General features: G+C 39.9%; 1 protein-coding gene across 3 annotated transcripts in view; it reads left to right on the plus strand.

Moving 5' to 3' along the window:
• tbxas1 (thromboxane A synthase 1 (platelet)) overlaps positions 1–23,751 on the plus strand; it is a 76,920-nt gene that overhangs the window by 37,585 nt on the left and 15,584 nt on the right. For all 3 annotated transcript variants that reach the window (XM_039650468.2, XM_039650470.2, XM_039650469.2), the window contains 7 exons: positions 30–82; positions 3,244–3,340; positions 7,000–7,116; positions 19,934–20,022; positions 20,121–20,269; positions 20,454–20,584; positions 20,671–21,009. In XM_039650468.2, the coding sequence (XP_039506402.2) occupies positions 30–82; positions 3,244–3,340; positions 7,000–7,116; positions 19,934–20,022; positions 20,121–20,269; positions 20,454–20,584; positions 20,671–21,009 (975 nt within the window). The remainder of the gene's footprint in view (positions 1–29; positions 83–3,243; positions 3,341–6,999; positions 7,117–19,933; positions 20,023–20,120; positions 20,270–20,453; positions 20,585–20,670; positions 21,010–23,751) is intronic.

Genomic DNA, 23,751 nt, shown 5'->3' on the forward strand with positions numbered 1-23,751 from the left:
CTGAATGTGGATTCTCTGCTCTTTCTCAGGGGTTCTTTAAGGCACAGACTGACCTCATAAACAAGTATGGACGGATTTGTGGGTAAGTCTCCCTGGGTTTTACTCTTACTGTTATTAAGGCAAGTATCAAATGAATAAATATAAATGAAAACTTATTGAATTTTCATCATGTCTGAGAGAAAAAAAATGGAATCTGGGAAAGCTTTTGTCGAGGGCATTAATAAACACAAAAAAGCTAAACCTATTTGTTTTGCCTAGTGAAACATGAATGACTTTTCATTACCCACTGTGTAATAGGACTGATATTTTTTTGATTATTTTTCTGATGAAAAGTGCCCTCCATGATTGCTCTAGTCATTTCCACATTTATAGAATTACTTTAACACAAAAACGCCTGCCTAAAACCCATCACACACGAAGCCCTTGTTCACGGTCCTGTCATTCATATTCAGACAGCATAAGCCACTCACAGAGCACCCAGTGTCCTCTAATTTAGACCATTCCTATCCAGACATTGTGTTTTAATATGCCTGCTTCTGAGGCCGACTTCTCCTCGGGGAGATCAAAGCAGCGAGTGCCACTGGGCTTCCTGTGTTTAATATGAGCAGAATGGATGGGAAGAGAATCAGAATGACGCTGTTTTTGTCTGCCTCTGTGTGTGTGTGTGTGTGTGTGTCCATTGGGATCTGGGAGTTCTGGATTGGGTGTCGGGACCAGAAAAGGGGATCTAATTCGGAGTCGTGTGGATATATGTCAGGAGACATTACGACGTCTTTCAGTTAGAGTAATCCAAGAGGCTGAGCTGCTCACCAAAATCAAAGGGCTTTGAAATACATATCAGTGCTCCGCATGCTCCTTAAAACCCTTGTCGGTTCACGAAGTGCAAGACATCAGTCATCGAAGTTCAAATGTTTCGGCGCATTGCTGGAGTACTTGATTTAAAATGTGGGGAAGGTTTCATTTATTTATTTTTTTGCTCTACCCAAAAATATCCTTCAGATATGGTTGGAGAACCATCTTCTAACCAGAATCCATGAGTGAAATTTCATTCACCTTAATGAAAGAAACTTTTTGGTATAGTGGTCTACTGAGATGGGTCGACATGATGTATTAGACACTCAGACGTTTTTAGCTGTGAATTAAGCATCTAAATACTTTGAGGAAACTACATATTGTTGAATCTACAAATTACTGTCAAGATACTTTATAGAATTAGTCATCTACACTATATTATTATGGAAGCCTGTTTCTGGCCAGTTTAGAAAAAAAAATTATTCCCAGTTTAGAAAAGCAAAAGTTCTAATAATGACTCACTTACTCTATCATATAATATTGATACATTTTACTATGACTTGTATTAATATTAACCCAAAATATGTTCTCATAATGAGAAACTTTCTCATAATAATATTAATAATGAGCAATAAAGAGAAACTTCCTCATAATAATGCACTTTCTTTGTGACTTGGTTTTCAAAATAATGAGAAACTTTCTCATTATTAAAATATTTCACATAATGAAATATAAAACATTCTTGTTATGAACAACTGATAAGTCATAATTATGATACATTTTCATTACTACGAGATGTTAGGTCATTATGACAATTATAACAGAATCATATTTTTTATAATGAACTAACAACAAATAACAATTTACATCATTTAGCATAAAGTTATATTTTTTTTTTTTTTTTAGTTAAAAAAGTTTATAAATACAGTTAAATTGTTAATTTATGTTTGTATATAACACAAAATAATGGTGATTACTATAATTTAACATTTTTTAAATGTACCATGTCGAATAATAAATTAATAAATAATAAAAAGATTAATAAATGCTGTAGTATTGTTTTGTTTAGCATATTTGTTAGGTATTGATCAAGACTAGACAAGTCACCTTTATTTCTACAGTGATTTCAAAGCAGCTTTAGGTTGGCAAACAAGGAAATAACGATTTAGTGATGCAAAAAATAATTAAATTTTGCTGTAAAGCAGCTCTAAAAAATAATAGTAAACATCCATTATTCGGTTGAAATCAGTTCGGTGTTGATCCAGTTTGGTTCAATAACTGTGTAAAGTTCATCAATTATGGAATGAGTTCAGTTAATCTATAAAGCAGCTCTGGAGAAAGCAGTGATGATGACATCATCCAGCTCAGTTCAGGACCGCTACTTTTTATTTTTTATCGGCTTATATTTATGGAAAACAGGACAGTAATGATGATCTTTGTCATGTGAACAACATTTCAGTCTGTCTTGCATGTATCAGTCTGTGAGAGAATTTTTCCACGTGACGCAGCTCTTCGGTTTTCGAACAGACCGCCGGCGCAGATGCATAGATAAACCAAAACATACTAATGAGATCAGTGTTTTATAGGTCACTTAGCTGCAAGCTTAATTAAACTCCTCCTGCTCCTAGAGCCATGTGGACTGCCAATGTCAGCTTCATTAGCAGAAGATGATATGAAGAGCGATCCGCTCTGCTCTGAGTTTTACTTACCAAACTGACACCACACATAAAAAAGGAGAGTACAGTAAATGATAAGAGTGATCCGTCTCTGCTGCGTTTGCCTCCAGCGGAGTCCCAGATGAGCTAAAATGTGCTTTACGGCACATTCAAGGTTTAAGGTTACACAGTAATGAACCTAAGCGTATCCTTCTACTCGGGGGAAGCTTCCAAAAGCTTTATTGAACTAGATTAATGGCTCCAGATATTTGTCAAAAAAGCGTTCATATTCAATTATCAGTGTGTCTAAATATAGACTATTGTTTCTGCTATTTTCTTTAAAATTGATTCTCTGGAAAAAAAAGAAGAGTTTTTCATTTCGGAGGAAGGTGGTCTCTCATGCTGGGACATGCAAGGGCACTCACGCTCGCAATCCTCCATTCCACAGCGTTGACGGTACAACCTCGCCACATCTCTGCAGTGAAAGCTGCCATGCGTGACTACAAAAAAAGGAACTACCCAGCAGTCTCATCAAATTTCTCTTTACTGAGCTGACCTTGACACACACACACACACACACACACACACACATGATGTTTCTGTACCCCTTCAGTAATATGACAGGGAAGATGGTGTTTGCGGGGTCTACAGCTACAGATGTGCTACTTTATCTGTGTATGAGTGTGTGTGTGTATCCGTCCTTTGTTCTTTTGTCTCCTGCTATTCCCCTGAAATTTGACTGGCGTACTGTTATTTATTCATTTCATTTTGTTTGTTTGCTGTATGTGTGTGTCAGTTATTATATAGCCCGGCGGCCTATAGTGATCATAGCAGACCCGGATATGCTGAGACAGGTGATGGTGAAGGAATTCAATAAGTTCCCCAACAGAATGGTGAGTGGCATTACATTTTCAAACTAATATCTCACACTCATAAATCAAACACTCATACTCAGCAATTCATCTCAAGCTGCCTGAATCTATACTGTAAAAATGAGTTTTAAATGAGTTTTTAATTAGTATCTTTTCACTTTCTTTTCAGTAAAAAAAAAAAGTCTTGAACACAAATGTACTCCAGAAGATATTAAGACTTGTTTTAATAGATTGTTGGTATAGTTAATTAAACCTAAAACTGTTTAAAAAGAATTCATAGAAATAAGGCCTACTGTACATAAAATATAAATATTAGATAAAAAAAACTTAATCTTAACCAAAATATTAATTTAAATATAAAAAAATATATATAATCACATCACACGCTTTAAATTAGTTTATTTCTGCATGGTATCTAACATTTATTTAGCCTAGCACAAAACACAAACTGTAAAAGATTACATCTACATGTGTATAATATAAGCTAATTCAAGCATAGTGACATAATATTCTAAAAAATAGCTTTAAAAATAAATTTAAAGAACATTTACCATTAACCATTGCTATTTTCAACGCACTTGTTTGCCAACAGGTTTCACTTCATTCGCATCGCACCTCATGTATCATGTAGAACACTGCATGAAAAGTGGAATTTTCGTCCCCATAAACGGCCGGAAATCTCCCTAATTTTCCGCAGTTAACGACAATTTACAGACTGTGAACGTTGCGTTCGTCTGTGCCACATATTGACGGAAACGAACCATGACGTATACATTGATAGCTCGCGGAGGTGCTAATGGCTCTATTAAGCATATGAATAGCAGCGCTGCGCTCCTTGCCAGAGAATGGCTTGAATTTCCTCACTCGTTATTGGTTGAAATCACTACATTTAACCAAGAATATCACTCGTGATTGGTTGGCAGATCTGTTACTATTGGTCAGCCTCTTTAAAACTACTCCGAAGTCAAGAGTTTTCTACTTGTAAATAAGACTTCACTCACAACTCGTTCTACATATATCTTCGGTTCCACTTGAAGGCCACATTAGTGGCAAGTTAACGACACCATCATTTCGGTGATATCAGCGATTGTCCACAATATAATGATCACAGATACACATACTGTAGAAATGATAAAATCAGCAAAATCCATGACAAGGGTCGGTTTGATGCATTACTTGCACTTTTTCCTGCAATCGATGGGATATACTGTATGTATGCGTGTATGAATCAATGCTGAATGGTAAGGAATTGATAAAAAGGCTTCAGATCTTTACTCAGTCAGTCCAGGGAGGTCAAAAACTAATGATCACATGACTTATGTATCAAAGCAGAGTCACAGGTCATGAGATGGCCTTGCTGCTGGAGCTGAGCCTGCTGGGTAAACGATTATGGCAGGGCCAGATCAATACTAAGGCCATGTGCACCACTAGGGCTTATCAACTACTGTACCTCTTGACTTGTTTTTGTACTTCTACAACCTACATGGGAGAAAACTCATAATGTAGATTACCATGGTACCAAAAAAACAAATATGTGTTGGCACACTTGGCAGCCGTTAGCACAAATATCTACCTCCAAACACACACATGAACACACAAACTCAAGGTCGGTCGGCCCAGTACAAAACTCTGCCACCTGGCCTTAGTTACAGAACTACCTTTCAGGCCAACAACCTATGTAGCCAACTCAGTGTACAACAGTATTTTTAATGAATCCGAGACTTATGTAGCATTGTCAAAATAAATCCATGTAGAGCCTTTTATAAATACTTTTTGACAGAGTCAAAGAAAGGATGAGAAAGGCCTTTACAATTGGCTGTCCTCTATGGTAGTTTGGAAATGTAGATGCGAACACTTGCAGATGTGTGTCTCATTGTGTAGTATACATCTAAGGTGCAATCTTGCATTAAAATGGCAGAAATTAATCTCGGTACTCAATTTATCTTCAAATTGTAGCTAGCTATATACGCCACCAAAGGGCTCCCAACTCTCACGCATTCAGCTTGACCCAATTCTCACGCCACACCCCCAAATCCTCACGCTGAAGTGTCAATCTGGTCAGTCAAATGCCTGAAAGATGAGTTTATCTATATATCTACCTGTTGAGGCACTCATGATCGACTAGTTATACCGCAAATTAGTTAAAATATCCTGTGATCTAGAGCGAGTGTGCATGCGAGACAGATGTTGAGCTCCTAACCGCGCACGCGCACTACGGCAGAGGGGTAAGCGAGCGAGAGACCTTCTGTGTGAACGCAAACACGACTCGGGATTGATACCGGCATTGATGCCGGGTAGGGGACCTGGTAACATTGCCGGAATCAGTCCCGGAATGCACGCTGTGTGAACAAAAGCCAGGACCAATGCCATAAGGGGTGTGTCATAGTGATGATGCTCGTGCCATCGCGCGACTCTGTTGCTTTTAGAAGAAAGTTTGTGTTCGCCATCAACAAAGAAAGGACGAACAAATGTCTGCAAACTGGAATGAAGCAGAGACCATGAGCTACTCACTATCCGCACTGATGCTGAGATCGTTCACCAGCTTTGTGAAATGGTATGCGCGTGTACATGTTTTCGACGCGTACGTTATACTTTCATCCTGACGTCATGTGCCTTTCCGGGATATATTATGGGTTGTGTGTGAACGCACTCACAGATCCTGGCAAATCACTGGCAGTGTGAATGAACCAAAATCAAACAATCCCGGGACAAATGCCGGGTCACATTATCCGTGTATTTTCCGGAATCTCTGTGGGGTTTTACTAATTCATTCTAATGCAAATACTGTAGATATCCATCATATGATCAAAATCCATGTGAGAATACCTCTTATTTAATAAACACCTATTGCTGCTAATAACTCTATACTACTGGCCTGGAACTGCTGGTGCTGCAGTTGTGCAGCTGCATATATATTTTCTTAAATGAGACTTCCGAACCCTAACCGCGCCTGAAGACTAATGCGAAGACCTGCTGTAGCTCCTCTTGTGGCAAAGCTGAGAATGCAGTATATTTGTGTTGCATTATGAATTGCATTCTTACACGTTTCAAATCCACGATGCGTGAAATCAAGGTTGCATAGATGTACGTTTTTGCATAACCTAGTGTTAGCACATACGGTAGCCAACATGACATCATGACTTTTGCGTAAACATACACGCCACTTTCGAGTCAAGTGGTGTGTTATCTCTACGCATTTTGAGCCATCCGCATGTATGCGTGTATGTCTACGCCATTAACGTCCGAGTGATTCCGCGTGTCTGTACACGCCGTCAAATATCCAGTCATAAATGCCATTAACCACAGTGACGGTTAGGTTTAGGGACGGGGTTGAGGTAAGTCATATATTTATATAACGTTAAGTCAACGGCGTTCATAAACACGCTGAAAAGCGATTATGCGTCTTGATAGCACGCCAAAAATGGAAATACAAATTGGCGTGTCATACACACGCTACTTCATGAGATCAGTCTGCGGTAGCTGTTTTGGGCCTGATCGTATCCACTACTGATTTCATAGTTATAGCCTACTACACAAGTGGGTGCATTTATAGGTCAATTAGAAATGTTAAATGACAAACTGCTGGAATGCTTTAGGTTTAGCCCTAATCTAGTCCTTATATAAACATGTCCTTTTGAGACATTTGAAGTGTACAATCCTCAGCTGTGTTCTCAATGCAGGCGACCAGGGGCATCACTAAACCCATGAGCGACAGTCTGATCATGCTGAGGGACGAACAATGGAAACGAGTGCGCAGCATCCTCACACCGACCTTCAGTTCTGCCAAGATGAAGGAGGTAAGCTTTGCTCTCTCACCTAAACGTGCTAACCAAACATTAAAGCTATTGTTCTTATTATGCAATCACATTTTATGGCTTTGAGTTTATAAATCAAGTGCAGATCTGTTGGAGCAGGCTGGAACAAAATCTTGGACCTGTAGAGGATCTCATATTTCCATAACAGCCATAAAAATAGTTTTTTAAAAGTTGCATAAGATTTAAATGATCGTCATAAGTGGTGCAGATAATTGCACAAGGGCACAGATAAACTTAGTTTGTTTACATGGCATAGTGAGTTCAGATATATATGTCTGTGGTATTGACGTGTTCCTGAATCCTAAGTAGATGATAGTTGAATGTTGTTCGGGTCTTTTCCTATTTTCAAAACACAATGGTTGATGTGTTTATGAGTGTGTGTGTGTATCGTCTATGGAAGTTGTATAACCATAAAGGATTTAACATAAATATTTGTCAAATCACTGCATTCGGGTTTAACAAGCCTGTGTGTTTTGTCAGTCTCTTATCCTGTTCTGTGTCACTGGAGATTTGTTGTTAATGGAGACCGTATCAGGATGCTTTCACAATGTGTAATTTTGGTGGAGCCTATTTGCACAATGTGTTGTCATTACCATTTTAAGCATATTGGGGGAGAACTCGCACACTGGACGTGATACTAGACTATCGGTTTTCCCACAGTGAGAGATTGGAACCGAGAACTAAGAGAGTTTGACATTCATCTTTTTTGTATCTCACATGTGAGAGAGAACAAAGCAGCGTGTTTCCTCTTCAACAGCCTTGCACTTTACATGCACTCTTTTCTGATGAAATAAAACAGAGGAAGGCAGAAGAAAGTGAATAGGAAGGAAAGAGGTGTGGTAGTCAAGAGGAAAAGACTGATAAGAGAAAGATGAGGTCTCAGACAAACTCTAAAAAAAAAAATTAGTTTAGCGATTTACTCTTTGAGAGGAGAAAAGCACAGTCGATTTAATTCACATGGCATCATTGAGATCAAGAAAACAACATGAAGTTGTATGAGTGTAAGACATATGATAGTTGTGTTGTGATCAGGAGGTCTTGGATGACAGCAGTTAATTGCGGTTTGTCCTCATTTGCTAACATGTTTTGAAGCATCAGCCATCACATCTTACATCATAGAATAGGATCGATTCTCAATTGTTCAACTGTGTCTCATGTGACCGCTTATTCATTTACGAGCCGAATGATTGAATAGGATTAATAAGTCACAGATTAAACGAGTCCTGCTTTAAATTATGTTGTCAATGTTGATTACTCCACTGAAAACATCTTGTAGTCTGGAGTTTAATCTGTGTCTTGGAAACTGACCCTGTAAGTTTTTGTCTTCTTTTAGCCTTGCCAAGAATTGCAGATGATTTCATCTCCTAATAAAGAAAGAATCGACTTTTGGGATATACATCTGCAGTCATGGCCAAATATTTTTTATTTTTTTTTCTGCAATGTAATGCAACCATGTTTCTTTTGGTATCCACAAGAGTTTTTCATTGTTATCATTGTTACAAAAGATTTCTATGTCAAATAAATTTGGACATACTTATTCATCAATAGTCATCAAAACTATAACAAATGGAAGTATCCTTGATCGCACACATACATCACGGAGATATCTATTTGATGTCTGCATTTACATCTGCCACAGTAGCGGAGTTGCAATTGGGAGAGTCGGGAGTTTTCCCGGTGGGGCGGTAGTGTTTTTGAGGCCGCGAGGGCCGGTCTGATAAAGTGTATTTATTGCAAGTTCGCCATGCGCACTTGGGGTCCAAGTGAGGGAAGAAAACTTTTTTCTTTTTAACATTTTCTATAATGAGCATATATTTGCACCAAGTGCCTGTTTTTATAGCAAAAAGACGCCCGTTACGAAATAGCTACAGTGGTGTAGGTTGTAGGGCGTGAGGTGCTTGAAAGCAGCTTTTGATGCACTCGACGCGAGTTCGAATCCGCCTTTTGCCGAACTCTCTCTTCTCCAATTTCCCAACACATATGTAAAGATGTAAAATGCATAACCTAACATTAAGGTCTCTAGCGTTATATTTTGCCAACAAACTAAAATTGAAACCATGATATGTCTTTGTGTCTTTATAAAACAACACAAGACTTTAAGAATAGCATCCTGTTTGTGCTGCGTGATTACTTTACTCACGCGATCAGCATGGTCATCTGGTGTTTTCTCCTAAATAAAAGCTCATGGGTTTATTTCTTGCAAGTGAAGAAATTAGGACAAAGGTATCCCTATATTATAGTGTAATGTAGGCTAAAATATACTTTTAAAATACTAATTTTCATTTACATATACTACATTTATAGGCTAAATGGATTTTACATCATAGGAATAATTATATAAATCATTATTACATTATTATAATAATTGTTTGGCATCCTAAAACACCATTGATAATGTAATGCAGACTATAACTAAAAAGATATTTGAGTCCTCTTTATTGTCCTGGTCCAAATCAATGGTTTTTCTTTGTTCAACGAGCAGTTCATGGGTTGAAGCTCTTAATTTTGATCTCTCAAAGAGCATGAGTACATTTTAAGGTTAAATGCATAAGGTTGATGCATTTAACCTTAAAATGTACAAAATTTTCTTGCGGGGGAGCATGCCCCCGAAACCCCCTAGAGTCCACCCAACATAGTTTTACAAATTCCTATGGGAAAGAATGATCATTTATGAACTTTATTCCAGCATAGTACAACAAAGTTCCTTTTAAATCAGGTAAACCGTAAATGCTATATTAAAATCCTTCCGGCGACGAGTGCCGGTGGTCTACGAAATTTCCTGGTAGATTTTTTGATCCCACTCCACCCCTGATCTGCAAGATGTATTTTTTTTGTGTTTGCTCATCTGCAATGTTTCAATTTTAAATAGACATTTAGAATATGTTTTTAGATGTTTATGATTTAGAATGTATGTAAAACTGCTTTTTCTAAGACGTTTATCGGATGTTTGTTCACAACAGATGTTTTCCAGATTTAAGCGCTCTTTAGCAGACATCTTAGAGACGTACCTGTGCAATCTCGGATGGGAATAATTTAGTGAACAAAAAATTAACAAAAACATTAATAGACCTTCGTCTAGATCACAGCTCTGCACACTCTGGGCTTCTCTCAACTAACGGCATGCATATAAATTATTGATAAAATGTTACGTTAAAAGTATTGAATTTAAACATTTGCCTTTGATCAACATATTTTTTAAGATCACAAGAAACATGGTTGGTGTAGTGGGTAAAGAATTTCACTAACAATCTTTCAATAAAATGGAATTGCATTGTTTGAAAAGAAAATTGCATTGCAAAAAAAACTGCATGTATGTATAGTATAGTCATTTCTCTCATCCAGTTTAAATGGTATGCATGTCCATCAGGAATGTCAGAGGTGTGTACTTCAGCAAGAGGAGAAACAGTGATTGTTCTCAATGTCTCACTTGCTCTCATACACACAGACATCCGTAACAGTGGCATTCACCCAAGCTAAATTCAGCATGGTCTGGCATCATTCAGGAGAAAATCCGCACGCATCACTCTTTATCCTCTCTATCTATCACAGTGTGAGAGAGAAACACTACACAGTGCAAAGACACAAACTTCTAATGAGCTCGTAACCTTCTTTACAGTCTGCTTTAATTCAAGTCTCAGAGCGCCATCTGAAAGCATGTCCATTAACTTAATTACAGTAAACAGAGCCATAAGCTTTGCATTTTAAAACCCACAGTATCGAGACCTTCCACTGTTAAATATTAGTTGAATCTGGCAGAAGATTTTATGTGTAATAAAACTGGGGCCAAAATTCAGCTTTCCTGAATGTTTAATGTATAACTGAGCTCCAAGTGTGTGCGAGTCTGTGTGCAAAAGTGTAGGCATGCACTTGCTGCCTGTATTGATTTTCATTAGCTGCGGTGTAACGGTAGAAAGAGACAGTAGACACCGCTCCTGTCATTCTCTATCAGCCTTTCCAGTCGTCTTCATCTGCCTGCCTGCACGGAGTCAATATGCATCAACAAACACACACATGCATGCACGCACACACACACCTATTCATCTTATTTACCACCAAGTAAGGCTTCACGGAGATGTAATTTGTTCTAGTAAAACAGATAACTTGACCACAGGTGAATACAAAATGTGTTGGATAACAAAGCTTTTGCTTAGACTATATAGACACAATTTAGTTGCATTTGTGGGACTTCAAGAAACTGAATGCTTTGTAGTCTAAATAAAATACATCCAGTATGCTGGAAATCCCAAATAAATGAGAAAATTGAGACCGGAAGTCATTTAAGATCTGTTTTGATGCTTAATAGAGAGCAGCCCATAGATTGCTCTTTAAAGGGATAGTTCACTTTGAGATTATTTTTTGATATGTTTTAGATTACCTCAAGGGCATCCAAGATGTAGCTGTTTTTGTTTCCACATTATTTTCAATTTTGACATTTTTCGGTCAAACCGTTCTTGTCTGTCAGTCATATAATGCAGGTTTAGGGGGTCCACGTCAAAGAGCATGCACAGAGAAGTCCAAATCCAAACAGAGAAGTCCAAATAAACATGATTTAATGACTCCTAAATGTAAGTACACATTGATGGCCTAAGACACGAAACGAGCAGTTTGTGTGAAAAAACAAGTATTTATATCGTTTTTACCTCGTGTAACCACAGCCATGTCCAACTGATCTGAATCAGTTGTCCAATGTCCCTTTAAGTGATTGTATGTGGTCATGAAATTAAGACTGTTCCAAAAGATTGGGAATCTTTGCAGCATCACATGTACATAACTATTCAATATATATATATATATATATATATATACTGTTTTCTATTTTGATATATTTTAACTTGTTACTTATTCCTGTGATGGCAACGCAGAATTTTCAGCATCAATACTCTGGTATCACATGATTCATAAATCATTCTAATATGCTGAATTGATGCTCAAAAAATATTTCTTACTATTATTGTTGAAAACAGTTGTGCTGCCTAATATTTTTGTAACAACGCAAAAGTTTTTACTGTCCCTTGTGATCAGTTTGATTCAGAATATATTAATTTCTTTTAAAAATAGACTAGCTGGTAGTTCTGCTAGTAAACCAGCTACTGGCTAAACCTACCATATTACAAAACAGCTATCACTTTAAGATGGTTAAAGGAGTAGTTCACTTTTCAAAAAACTTTTGCTGGTGATTTACTTACCCCCATGTCATCCAAGATGTCCATGTCTTTCTTTCTTCAGTCGAAAAGAAATTAAGCATTTTTCTTAATATAATGCACTTCAGTGGGAACTAAACAGTTCAAGGTCCAAAAGACCGTTTCAGTGCAGCTTCAAAGGGCTTTCAACGATTCCAGACGACGAAGAAGGGTCTTATCAAGCGAAACGGTCACTCATTAAAAAAAATAAAAAATAACAAAGTTTAAGTTTTATAAGCTCAAATGGTCACCTTGCTCTGTACTGCGATGCACCTTCGTGACTCTCCTGTTCGAACGTCTCAGGTTACAACTGTAACCTATGTTCCCTGAGAACAGGGAACGAGACAATACGTCGAATGACGCTATGGGGAACGCCTCAGGCGTGACAGGTGTCTGAAATCAAATATCAACTCACAGTAATCAGGTTGACCGGCGACAGCCCGTGCATCATCAGCTTGAATGATGAGCACGTCAATCTGGATGTATAAGAAGGGCGCCTTGAAACCGTGACAACATCCTATCGTCTGAAGGGACTGTTGCAGGCAGGCCCCGAGGCATGGCAACGAGACGTATTGTCTCGTTCCCTGTTCTCAGGGAACATAGGTTACAGTTGTAACCTGAGACGTTCCCTTTCGAAGGGAACTCAACAATACGTCGAATGACGCTATGGGGAACGAAATACCCACTCCGCCATGCTGAGGGGAGTGCATGCCGAAAGGCAGTGACAACTGTCAGAACCAGTAATTCCAAGAAACACTGAAACCACTCACCCTATGTTACATCGGGCTGTCAGTGACAGCACTCCCTACCGGTCATAGCCCAAGCTAATGAACCAAGAAAAACCAGAACGTAATAACGTGAGTAAATCAGGGCCAGCTCAAAGGCTTTAGGACCACTACTTCAAAATAGAAGGGGTCCCTTCTAGGGAGTGTGGCTAGGGGGCCAAAGAGACCCCCAGCCAGTCACTATTCAGGAGAACACTCCTCCTGAAATGCCCCCAGGCTGGCCTGGTGATCTGTACTAAGACACACAGTCTGGCCATAGCCTGTCCGTCCAAGACAGAGCCTCTGGAAATTGCCTAGAAAAGGCATCCAAAAACTGAAGGCCCGCGAAGCTGGCGGAAACCATCGAGTTTCGGATCACAGAGACGGGATCCTCCGGAGAGTGTGACTCAACCTCGAACCAATGGGAATCGTACACTCAATCCACGAGTTTCCACCCAGTGCTCGCTTTTGAGCACTGAGGAAGTAAGAGAGGGATCAAAAATCAGGAAGGTCAAAGAGACCTAAGACCTGATGACCCCATGTGTGGGGAGCTCCGATACATGAGGGCTCATGTCAGGAAGGCCGTACGTTGTGCGGCCTGAAACCCAACGACCACAGCATGTGGAAGCTCATCCTTCAGGAAAGCCAGAGGCTAGAAACCTGACAGACCCACAATGTTGGGCTACCTCGAAAAAGGTCTAGTCAGACCTAAAACCACAGTTGTGGGAGATAGCTTGAACAAGGGAAGTGCCTGTCGTAATGTATTGCGACAAAGACACATCTACAGTGGGACCCAAAGTGAAGAACCGGAGTCTGAACCACATAAGAAGGGACCGAAGCATACCGCGCGTGACCCTCACCATATGAAATGGATTTTAAAAACTGCACAAGACATCTCGTCAGGTGACTTACCACAATAATAGGTGAAGTATGGGTTTGTGTACTTCACTCTGAATTCAGGAAGGCCTGTTGAGGCCTGTAACCTGGCGTCCACAGTGTGTGGGAGCTCATGGCCAGGAAGGCCTGGTAAGGCCTGTAACCTGGCGACCACAGTATGCGGGAGCTCGTAACCTGGCGACCACAGTATGTGGGAGCTCATAACCAGGAAGGCCTAGTGAGGCCTGTAACCTGGCGACCACATCCGGTGGGAGCTCGTACTCAGGAAGGTCAGTGAGACCCAGCCTGGTGTACCTGAAAAACCACACCAAGTGGGAGCTACTTCCAGAAGTTAGCTCTTAAGAACTCTTAAAGTGGGACCCGAGGAAAGACCGGGGTCTGAGCCACATAAGAAGGGACCGAAGCATACTGCGCGTGACCCTCACCATAAGAAATGGATTTTAAAAAGTGCACAGGACATCTCGTCAGGTGACTTACCACAATAATAGGTGAAGTATGGGTTTGTGTACTTCACTCTGAATTCAGGAAGGCCTGGTGAGGCCTGTAACCCAGCAACCACAATATGTGGGAGCTCATAACCAGGAAGGCCTGTTGAGGCCTGTAACCTGGCGACCACAGTGTGTGGGAGCTCATGACCAGGAAGGCCTGGTAAGGCCTGTAACCTGGCGACCACATTGGGTGGGAGCTCGTACTCAGGAAGGTCAGTGAGACCCAGCCTGGTGACCACAACCTGTGGGAGCTTACTCCACCAAGTGGAAGCTACTTCTTCCAGAAGTTAGCCAGAGAAGGGCGTCCCTGTAGCCAGTGACAGGACGCCACTTAAAGTGGGACCCAAGGGAAGACCGGGGTCTGAGCCACATAAGAAGGGACCGAAGCATACCACGCGTGACCCTTACCATACAAAATGGATTTTAGAAAGTACACAAGACATCCCGTCATGTGATTTACCACAATAATAGGTGAAGTAGGGGTTAGTGTACTTCACTCTGAATTCAGAAAGGCCGAACTTGAGGCCTGTAACCTGGCAGCCACAACAAGTGGGAACCCATAATCAGGAAGGCCTGACAAGGCCTAACACCCGATAGTCCCAATGCATGGGGAGCTCACATTCAGGAAGGCCGCTGAGGCCTTCAGCCTGACATGTGAAGACTCACCACTACAACTTAGCGACCACGAAAAGTGGGGGTTTCACATTCAGGAAGGCCTGGTGAAGCCTGCAACCTGACATGTGACAACTCACAACCAGGAAGGCCAATGAAGCCTGAAGCCTGGTGACCACAGAGTGGGAGCAAAGTGCTCAGGGAAGGTGGTGAGGCTGTAGTCTGGCTACCGCATCATGTGGGAGCCCACATTCAGGAAGGCTGGGTGAGGCCTGTAAACTGACTACCACAGTATATGGGAACTCATAACCAGGAAGGCCCCTTTGAGGCCTGTAACCTAGCAACCACAATGTGTGGGAGCTCATCACCAGGAAGGCCTGGTGAGGCCTATAACCTGACCACCACAGAAAGTGGGAACTCATAACCAGGAAGGCCCCTTTGAGGCCTGTAACCTAGCAACCACAATGTGTGGGAGCTCATAACCAGGAAGGCCTGGTGAGGCCTGTAACCTGGCGACCACAATGTGTGGGAGCTCATAACCAGGAAGGCCTGGTGAGGCCTTTAACCTGGCGACCACAGTACGTGAGAGCTCGTATCCTGGTGACCACAGTATGTGGGAGCTCATAACCAGGAAGGCCTGGTGAGGCCTGTAACCTGGCGACCACAGTATGTGGGAGCTCATAACCAGGAAGGCCTGGTGAGGCCTGTAACCTAGCGACCACAGTATGTGGGAGCTCATAACCAGGAAGGCCTGGTGAGGCCTGTAACCTGGCGACCACAATGTGTGGGAGCTCATAACCAGGAAGGCCTGGTGAGGCCTTTAACCTGGCAACCACAGTATGTGGGAGCTCCCACAGATGTCTCTCCGTGGCCACCATAGCACCGACAGAACAGCAGCTTGCTTGGTGGCCCGGAGTCCCGCAACAGATCGGTCTGGTAGGCCTGAGGACCACAAGGGCGTGCAGAACCGCACCTGCCTGACCTGCTGCCGTGTACGCTCTGTCATTCAAGCATGAAGATGTCTTGAGCAGCTTGGATGACAGGGTCAGAGCTCTTAGTGAAGAGGACCAACCAGAGACGAGATAGTTAGCCAACGTCTCGTCCACTGGCGGCCTCGACACTTATCCGTTCTCCACGGCTCCCTCCACAGCAGCGAAACTAGCCCGCTGATGCAGATAGAGACGTGAGGAGAACGGATTCTTCCATACCCTCTCGATCCCAGCGTGGAGATCGGAAACGAATGGAAGGCTCATCCGGGCTGGTGGCTTATGGGTGGGGAGGAACCAGCCATCCAAAATACCATGAGCGGGTTCCTCCCAGACGCGCCTCCACTGCAACAGCAATCTGTCTGAGGCGCGCCCCATAATGTCAACCAGCTCAGCGTACACTGGGCAGGAGGGCTGAAATGATTCGGTCTCAACCAAACTGACATCCTTTTCTATATATATATATATATATATATATATATATATATATTACAGCCAACTCCTGCCCTGCCCAAAGAGAACAGTTACAGATTCACCAAAGAGAGAGAGCGCTCATTTTCTCTCTTCTTAGATGTTCAACATTAATCTGTAACTCACCCTCGTCAGCTGGTAGATCATCCGCGAGGTTAACGCCCCTCTCCCGATAATCTGCCAGCTCCATCTGAAAGCTCCACGAGCTCAACCGCCACTGAGCCTCAGCCCGAGCGGGAACCGGAACCGCGGGGTTCAGATTCCGCGCCCACTTCCCTCGAGAAGTGGGTCAGACGAGAGCAGAGAGTTCTGAAAGGAAAAACTCTCAGTTCGCGCAAAAAACTCCCTCGAGAGCTTCCCGCGAATGCTCTTCTCTCAGGCAGAACACGCACAGATCGTGTGAATCCTCCGGTGTCAAATATCTGGACACAAGTCGGCACACTCGCGCAAAGTGTTTCTCCACGTCTCTGCGCGTTTAATCGTTGATACTATCACACAGACAAACAGTCCCTGAAGACGAAAAGATGTTGTCACGGTTTCAAGGCGCCCTTCTTATACATCCAGATTGACGTGCTCATCATTCAAGCTGATGATGCACGGGCTGTCGCCGGTCAACCTGATTACTGTGAGTTGATATTTGATTTCAGACACCTGTCACGCCTGAGGCGTTCCCCATAGCGTCATTCGACGTATTGTTGAGTTCCCTTCGAAAGGGAACTCATTCATCAAAATGAACAAATCTTTTTCCGAGTCATTTCGTTCGTTGAATAAACCAAATAACTTGGAAAAAGATTTGTTCATTTTGATTCACTTGATAAGACCCTTATTCATAATTTAAATCCTTTGAACAGTTTGCAGTTTGTACTGAAACTGTCTTTTGAACCTTGAACCGTTTGGTTCCCACTGAAGTGCATTATATGGAGAAAAATGCTGGAACGTTTTCATCAAAAACCTTAATTTCTTTTCGCCTGAAGAAAGAAAGACATGGATATCTTGGATGACATGGGGGTGAGTAAATTATCAGCAAAAGTTTTTTTTTTTAAAAGTGAACTACTCCTATAAACTTGCTTTATCGGTTAGCAGGGATTTAAAAATGATCTTTTTTACCTAATATTTGTGTGTGTTATTTATTTTTATGCTTATCATAACAATATGCTATTGGAATCTATTGTTTTAATTGCTTCTAGCATAAGACGCCCTAATGCCTGCATAACCAACAACAAAACTACCTTATTAGTTTCACTGAAAGAAAAAAACAACAACAGTTAGATCAGGTTTTCTAGCTAATTCACCTGTATAACCTGCCCTAACCCGCCAGGCAAAACTAGCATGGGTATTCATGCTGGTGTAGTCCAAGTAGTCTATTAACAGGGTAACTTAAAGACAAAAATTGATGAGAAACAGCATGATAATCAGGTTTGACTCAGTAATTGGATGCTGAATTGGTATCGCTGGCTTCATTGCGAAGCAGAATGTCCTGGAGATCTGAAAACAGAGCAACCTGTGCACAGCATTTTTTCCCGTTCGCATGCTTCTGTTCTTTCCTTTATCTTTCTTACCTTCCTCTTATATACAGACTAGTCCTGTATCTCTTTCTCTCGCTTTCCTCCTGAGCAGACAGGATCAATAGGTCTCGTATATGAGCTGCTGGCTTATCACGGCTGCAGTCATGGGTATCAGGGAGGAAAGCCATAGCCTTGAACACTGAGAGTGGACAACCTCTCATCTCACCCAGATACAGAGTAAGAGATTGCAGGCGTGAAGAAGTGCAGTTTCGCGAATAGTGCATCTAGAGTAGCTTAATCTGTCTCAAGCCCTTTGTGTCATTTCTTGTCCTCTGCTTATGATCGAATGGACCGAACTAAAGAGGCCAGGCTGTGTAGTTTGTTCCTTTCTGCCTCTTATAAAAGAAATACAGTTTTTAAAGCAAATGAAAATATTTTAGGTGGTGTTAAAGTAAAAAAAAGATCTTAAATGCTATTGCGGATGCTGTACTGCAATGCATATTTGTTATATGCACACGTGATAGACACATTTTACCGTGGTATTTTGATTCTTTAGCACACAACCATGGTATATCAATATGGTATTCGTTCAGCATCATACCATATATCAAACAAGCTAAAATTCTGTTTTCTAGGCCTGGAAAGTCATGGAAATTAAATCTTGAAAGTCGGCATAATATCAATATTCACTCTATATATTTTGTAAATGCATGTTGTGAATAATTTGTGCAGAGGTTTGAACTGTCTTTTTTATTAAAAAAAATTCACTCTGGTCTCTCCAAGATATTGTTCTTGTGTAGAATAAAACTTTGTTTACAAACATTTGTGGGCAAATCAACTCTTTGAGTCAGTTCTTTTGAATTAGTCAGTTGAATCAATTCACAAATTGGTCAAAATGATTAATTAATGATCATTCTGCATTTGAATTGAGCAAATTCTCATTTAGGAGCTCACAAATCACAGTACTGTCAACAGTATTTACAAATGGTGTTTTGTATTTTCTTAATAAATATATCAATATATTAATCAGTTGTTACTTAAGATCGTAAAATTGAGCCCTGTTTCCATTGGTCATGCTCTCTGGAATCAAATGCTTGAAGCCCTCAATTGGGTCATGGGGACTATTCGACCCAAATGATTTTTACTTAATAAAAAAAAAAGGTTCCCTTCATCTCAATGGAATAAGATTTTGTGACTTTTCATACATTATCTATACATACACAAATAAACTGGGCTTGATTTGGTTGTTCTGAAGGTATGTAAAAAAAATGTATGCACTTCTGGTCTTCGGGGTCAATATGACCCCACATTGAAATGAATGGGAAATGTGGAAAAAAAAAAAAAACTAAATATATTTTCTTCATGTGTCAAAAAAAAAAAAAAAATCCGGCATAAATCTGAAAATTTTTACACAGAAATGAAGGCCTAGTACTAGAGCATAAATACAATGTATCATAAAAAAATACTATTTTTTGCAAGCTAATGGTGTAGTTGAGGAATTGTGTGGTATATATACAAACGTACTTTATATCTCCAAAAACACAGCATTAATGAATAGATGATAAGTAAACAAAAAACATTATATATTATTTTTATGATTAAAAATGCATGTTTTTTGTACAATTTCTCAATCAATTGTTGGGGTCGTATAGACCCCGAAGCCGAGAAGTGTAAACAGGAAACAAAGACCATTTGAAGGTTAATGGATAGATGTGGACAGACTTTTCAGGACAGGTGTGGGGAAAGGAGAATTATACAATCAGCAGAGTCTACATTTGTTCTGTGTGGTTTTCTTTCCAAAGACTACATTCAGACTTTATTTATTCCTTGTTATCGGTTCTGAAGTAATTTGCTGTAATCCAAAGCCTTTGCTCTTGTTTTCTGATATCGTTGCAGATGGTTCCCCTCATCAACACAGCCACAGAAACATTACTGAGAAACCTGAAGAGCCACTCTGAGTCTGGTAATAGCTTCAACATCCACAAGTATGAGTTTCTACTGTATATGTGCGTGAGCACATTATTCTTCTTATTATTTTTAGACATTGTGATGAGCTTTTAATAATGCAATGTCTTTTTTGCAGGTGTTTCGGCTGCTTCACAATGGACGTAATTGCCAGTGTTGCGTTTGGTACACAGGTGGACTCTCAGAACAATCCAGACGACCCCTTTGTGCACCAAGCCTCCAAATTCTTCGCTTTTACCTTCTTCAGACCCTTCATGATATTCATGTGTACGTTCAACCACCGCATCTAGAGCACAATCCCGAACAGCATTTATTTCTGTCTTGGGGATGCTTCCGACAGATGATAATATGAAACTTTTCATTATTCTGATATTGTGATTAGCATATTTATTATCTGAGTGAGATGAAAAAGTAAAATTTTCTGTGTCCCTTTTGTTCCTGGTTTTGCTAGTGGCATTTCCATTTCTCCTTCAGCCAATTGCTGCCCTACTTCCCAATAAATCGAGGGATGAGATGAACTCCTTTTTTATCCAATGTATCCAAAAGATGATTAAACAGAGAGATGATCTTCACCCTGAACAGGTATGGCCATGAACAAACAAATGAATGAGACGTCATCATCAGTATCAACCGCATAAACAAGCGTGTGGGTTGTTTGTTGTCTAAAGCGTCGGCGAGACTTCCTGCAGATGATGCTGGACGTCAGGGCCAGCAGCAAGTATTTGTCTTTGGAGCACTTTGACGTGGTCAACGACGCCGATGAGAAGGCTTGCACCGAACAGGAGATGGACAACGTACAAGACGTTCCTGGAAACGAGTCCCCCAAGCGTGTTCAGCAGAAGAGAATGATGACAGAGGATGAGATTGTTGGTCAAGCCTTCATCTTTCTGTTGGCCGGCTATGAGACGAGCAGCAACACGCTAGCTTTCACGTGCTACCTGTTAGCGCTCTATCCAGAGTGCCAGAAAAAACTCACAGACGAAGTGGATGAATTCTTCAGCAAACACGTGAGTTGAGATTAAAATGACTGTTGTATTTGGAAACCGTTATTTTTATTCTCATTTTTGAGAATGCCTCATTATTTCACATCCTGCGCACATATAATTTGTAGAATAACTGGCATTCTCTTCAATGTTTTGGGCTGCTGTGGGTGCCCAGAAACGCCATAATTCATGAAATGCTTTTTTGAAATATTTGTTTTCGTCCTACATCTCTTTGTGATGCATTATCTGCCCTTAAGAGAGTTGGAGCGTTTCTTCTCAGCAGTTTTGAAGGTCTGCGTGAGCTGGCATGTTTCTCAGAAAACCATTAACTGTTAGGACTGTTTAATTTTAAATTTACAGGGCCCAGAACTAATGTTTTATGGGTGGGCCACATCTCAACTGGGCCTAATGAGTAGACTATACCATAGAGGCTGTGGAAATGTTCAGAGACAGAAAATAGTGCACATGAATAAAAGGAAAAATAAGAAATAAGTTTACATCACATCTGACATTTATTTTATTCTGTTGATATCAGTTGTAATGATGCTGTTTTTTCCAGGTAAATACCCTTAACGGTGGGTAGGAAGAAAATACTTAAAATATTGTGTCAGAAATAGTAGAAATGAAATATTGACCATAAAGTATACGTTCCCATATTTTAAAAAAATAATGTAATACATTATATTTATATTATATTACAATAATATTAAATTAACGGTTTTCAAATGATACCATTATTGTCTGTGTAAACTACAAAAATTAATTAATTTTTTTATGATTTTTTTACACCATTTTTTGTTTTATTCAAAGCTTATGACATAGATGTCTTTTAAATGATACAATATTTAATTTTAATAAATCTATTAAATACCTAAAACCTATTACTATTGACACCAGTTTTAGATTATTATTTTTTTTATTCAAATTGAATTTAATTTTATTTGACAAATAACATTTTATTTTCTTCCTACCCACCCTTAACGGTGGGTAGGAAGAAAATACTTAAAATATTGTGTCAGAAATAGTAGAAATGAAATATTGACCATAAAGTATACGTTCCCCTATTTAAAAAAAAAAAATTATGTAATACATTATATTTATATTATATTACAATAATATTAAATTAACGGTTTGCAAATGATACCAGTATTGCCTCTGTGTAAACTACAAAAATGTATTAATTTTTTAATGCATTTTTTACACCATTTTTTGTTTTATTCAAAGCTTATGACATAGATGTCTTTTAAAATTATACAATATTTAATTTTAATAAATGTATTAAATACCTAAAACCTATAACTACTGACACCAGTTTTAGATTTTTTTTTTAATTCAAAATTCATTTAATTTTATTTGACAAATAACATTATCGTTTTTTGTCAATTTACCTCTGATAGCAATGTTTGCCATCGAGCACCACTTATATTTTCTACAGAAAATATAGAAATGCAGTTTCCTTTTGCTGTTTGTTATCATATCCGTCAGCCAGTTTTCACAATGAAGTTTCAGAGCTCTCATTTTTGCTTTCGGTCTAATGGTGTACACTTGATGAACCTGAATCTCTTGAAATTCTGATACCTGCAGCCGAGGCCTGGCAGCCGCCCATCGGAGAAAGGGATCAAACACAGCATTAGTTCAGCTCTGCGTCCTTCTGTCTACTCTTTCATCTCATTCGCTCATTCTTCTTCGGTCTCCCCCCTTCTGCTTCTCTTTCAATTTAAGCACTCTCTTTCCACTTCTAATTTCTCCTCTCTGGAAATCGGGGTCTTTTTCAGAGTGGATAAATGTTCTGCGGAGCTTTTAGGAGGATCGTTTATCTTTCGTACTGTAGATTGTAGAGATCAAATGAGAGTATCCTTGGAAAATAGAAGAAATATGAGGGTGTTTTTCTTTTGTGTTAATGTATACTCAGTCCTGTTAATCTAAAAAAAAACGTGGTCTGAGGGATTTCTCATGATAATGCATCATTTATTTGATGGTTTTCTTATGCAACACATCTGGCAAAAAGCACATCACGCTAACTCGTCACACTTTACATTTTGAGGTTAGCTGGTCCTTGGGACGGAAAAATAAACTGAAGATATATTTTTTTATAAACCCACTTGCCATGAAGTTTTCAAATAAAAGAGCTTATATGGTAGAAGTAATAAAAGCAGTAAGCATTACAAACAGCATAGTAAAACTCAGGTTCAGCCATGGCCTTGTCTCATGACTCCTCGCGTCCTAAGCCTATAGCAGCCAGGCAATAATTTAATACCGTCTTTATATCAAGCAGCTGGGGATCCATCCACAAAGACATCTGGCCTGGTGTTTAGTGAAGGTCAGTCTCATCTAGCCTGCTGCTAAAATGTCTATCAGCACTATCGTGTTTAGCTCAGTGTCTTCGGCTCCTCCTTCAGAGTGCTTTTATTCTCTAAACGACCCTCACCGTATGCGTCCCGCGCTCAGTTTTAGGCTCTGAAAAACTTCTCAAATGTCACTCTTCTCACACACCCTGCGTGAGGGCGCTGAAAGTGGTTCGTACTAAACCGCACTATAGAGTGTAACAACAACGAGGGTGTTTCCCGTAAGAAATAATATTTAATGATTTCATTTGAAAAACAATCCTCTCTGCCATAGCTACCAGATATCATTTGTTTGTGCATATAGATTCAAATATAATGCATCGAGACTAGTTACATAATGTTTGATATCTCACAGTTGTCATGCAGTTTTTTTGACTAAGTGCAAATGAGATTTGAGAGTTAGGGTGAGTTAAATATTTTT

Source organism: Pimephales promelas, chromosome 10, assembly GCF_988280905.1.
Source record: "Pimephales promelas chromosome 10, fPimPro1.hap1.1, whole genome shotgun sequence".
NCBI classification, from domain to species: domain Eukaryota; kingdom Metazoa; phylum Chordata; class Actinopteri; order Cypriniformes; family Leuciscidae; genus Pimephales; species Pimephales promelas.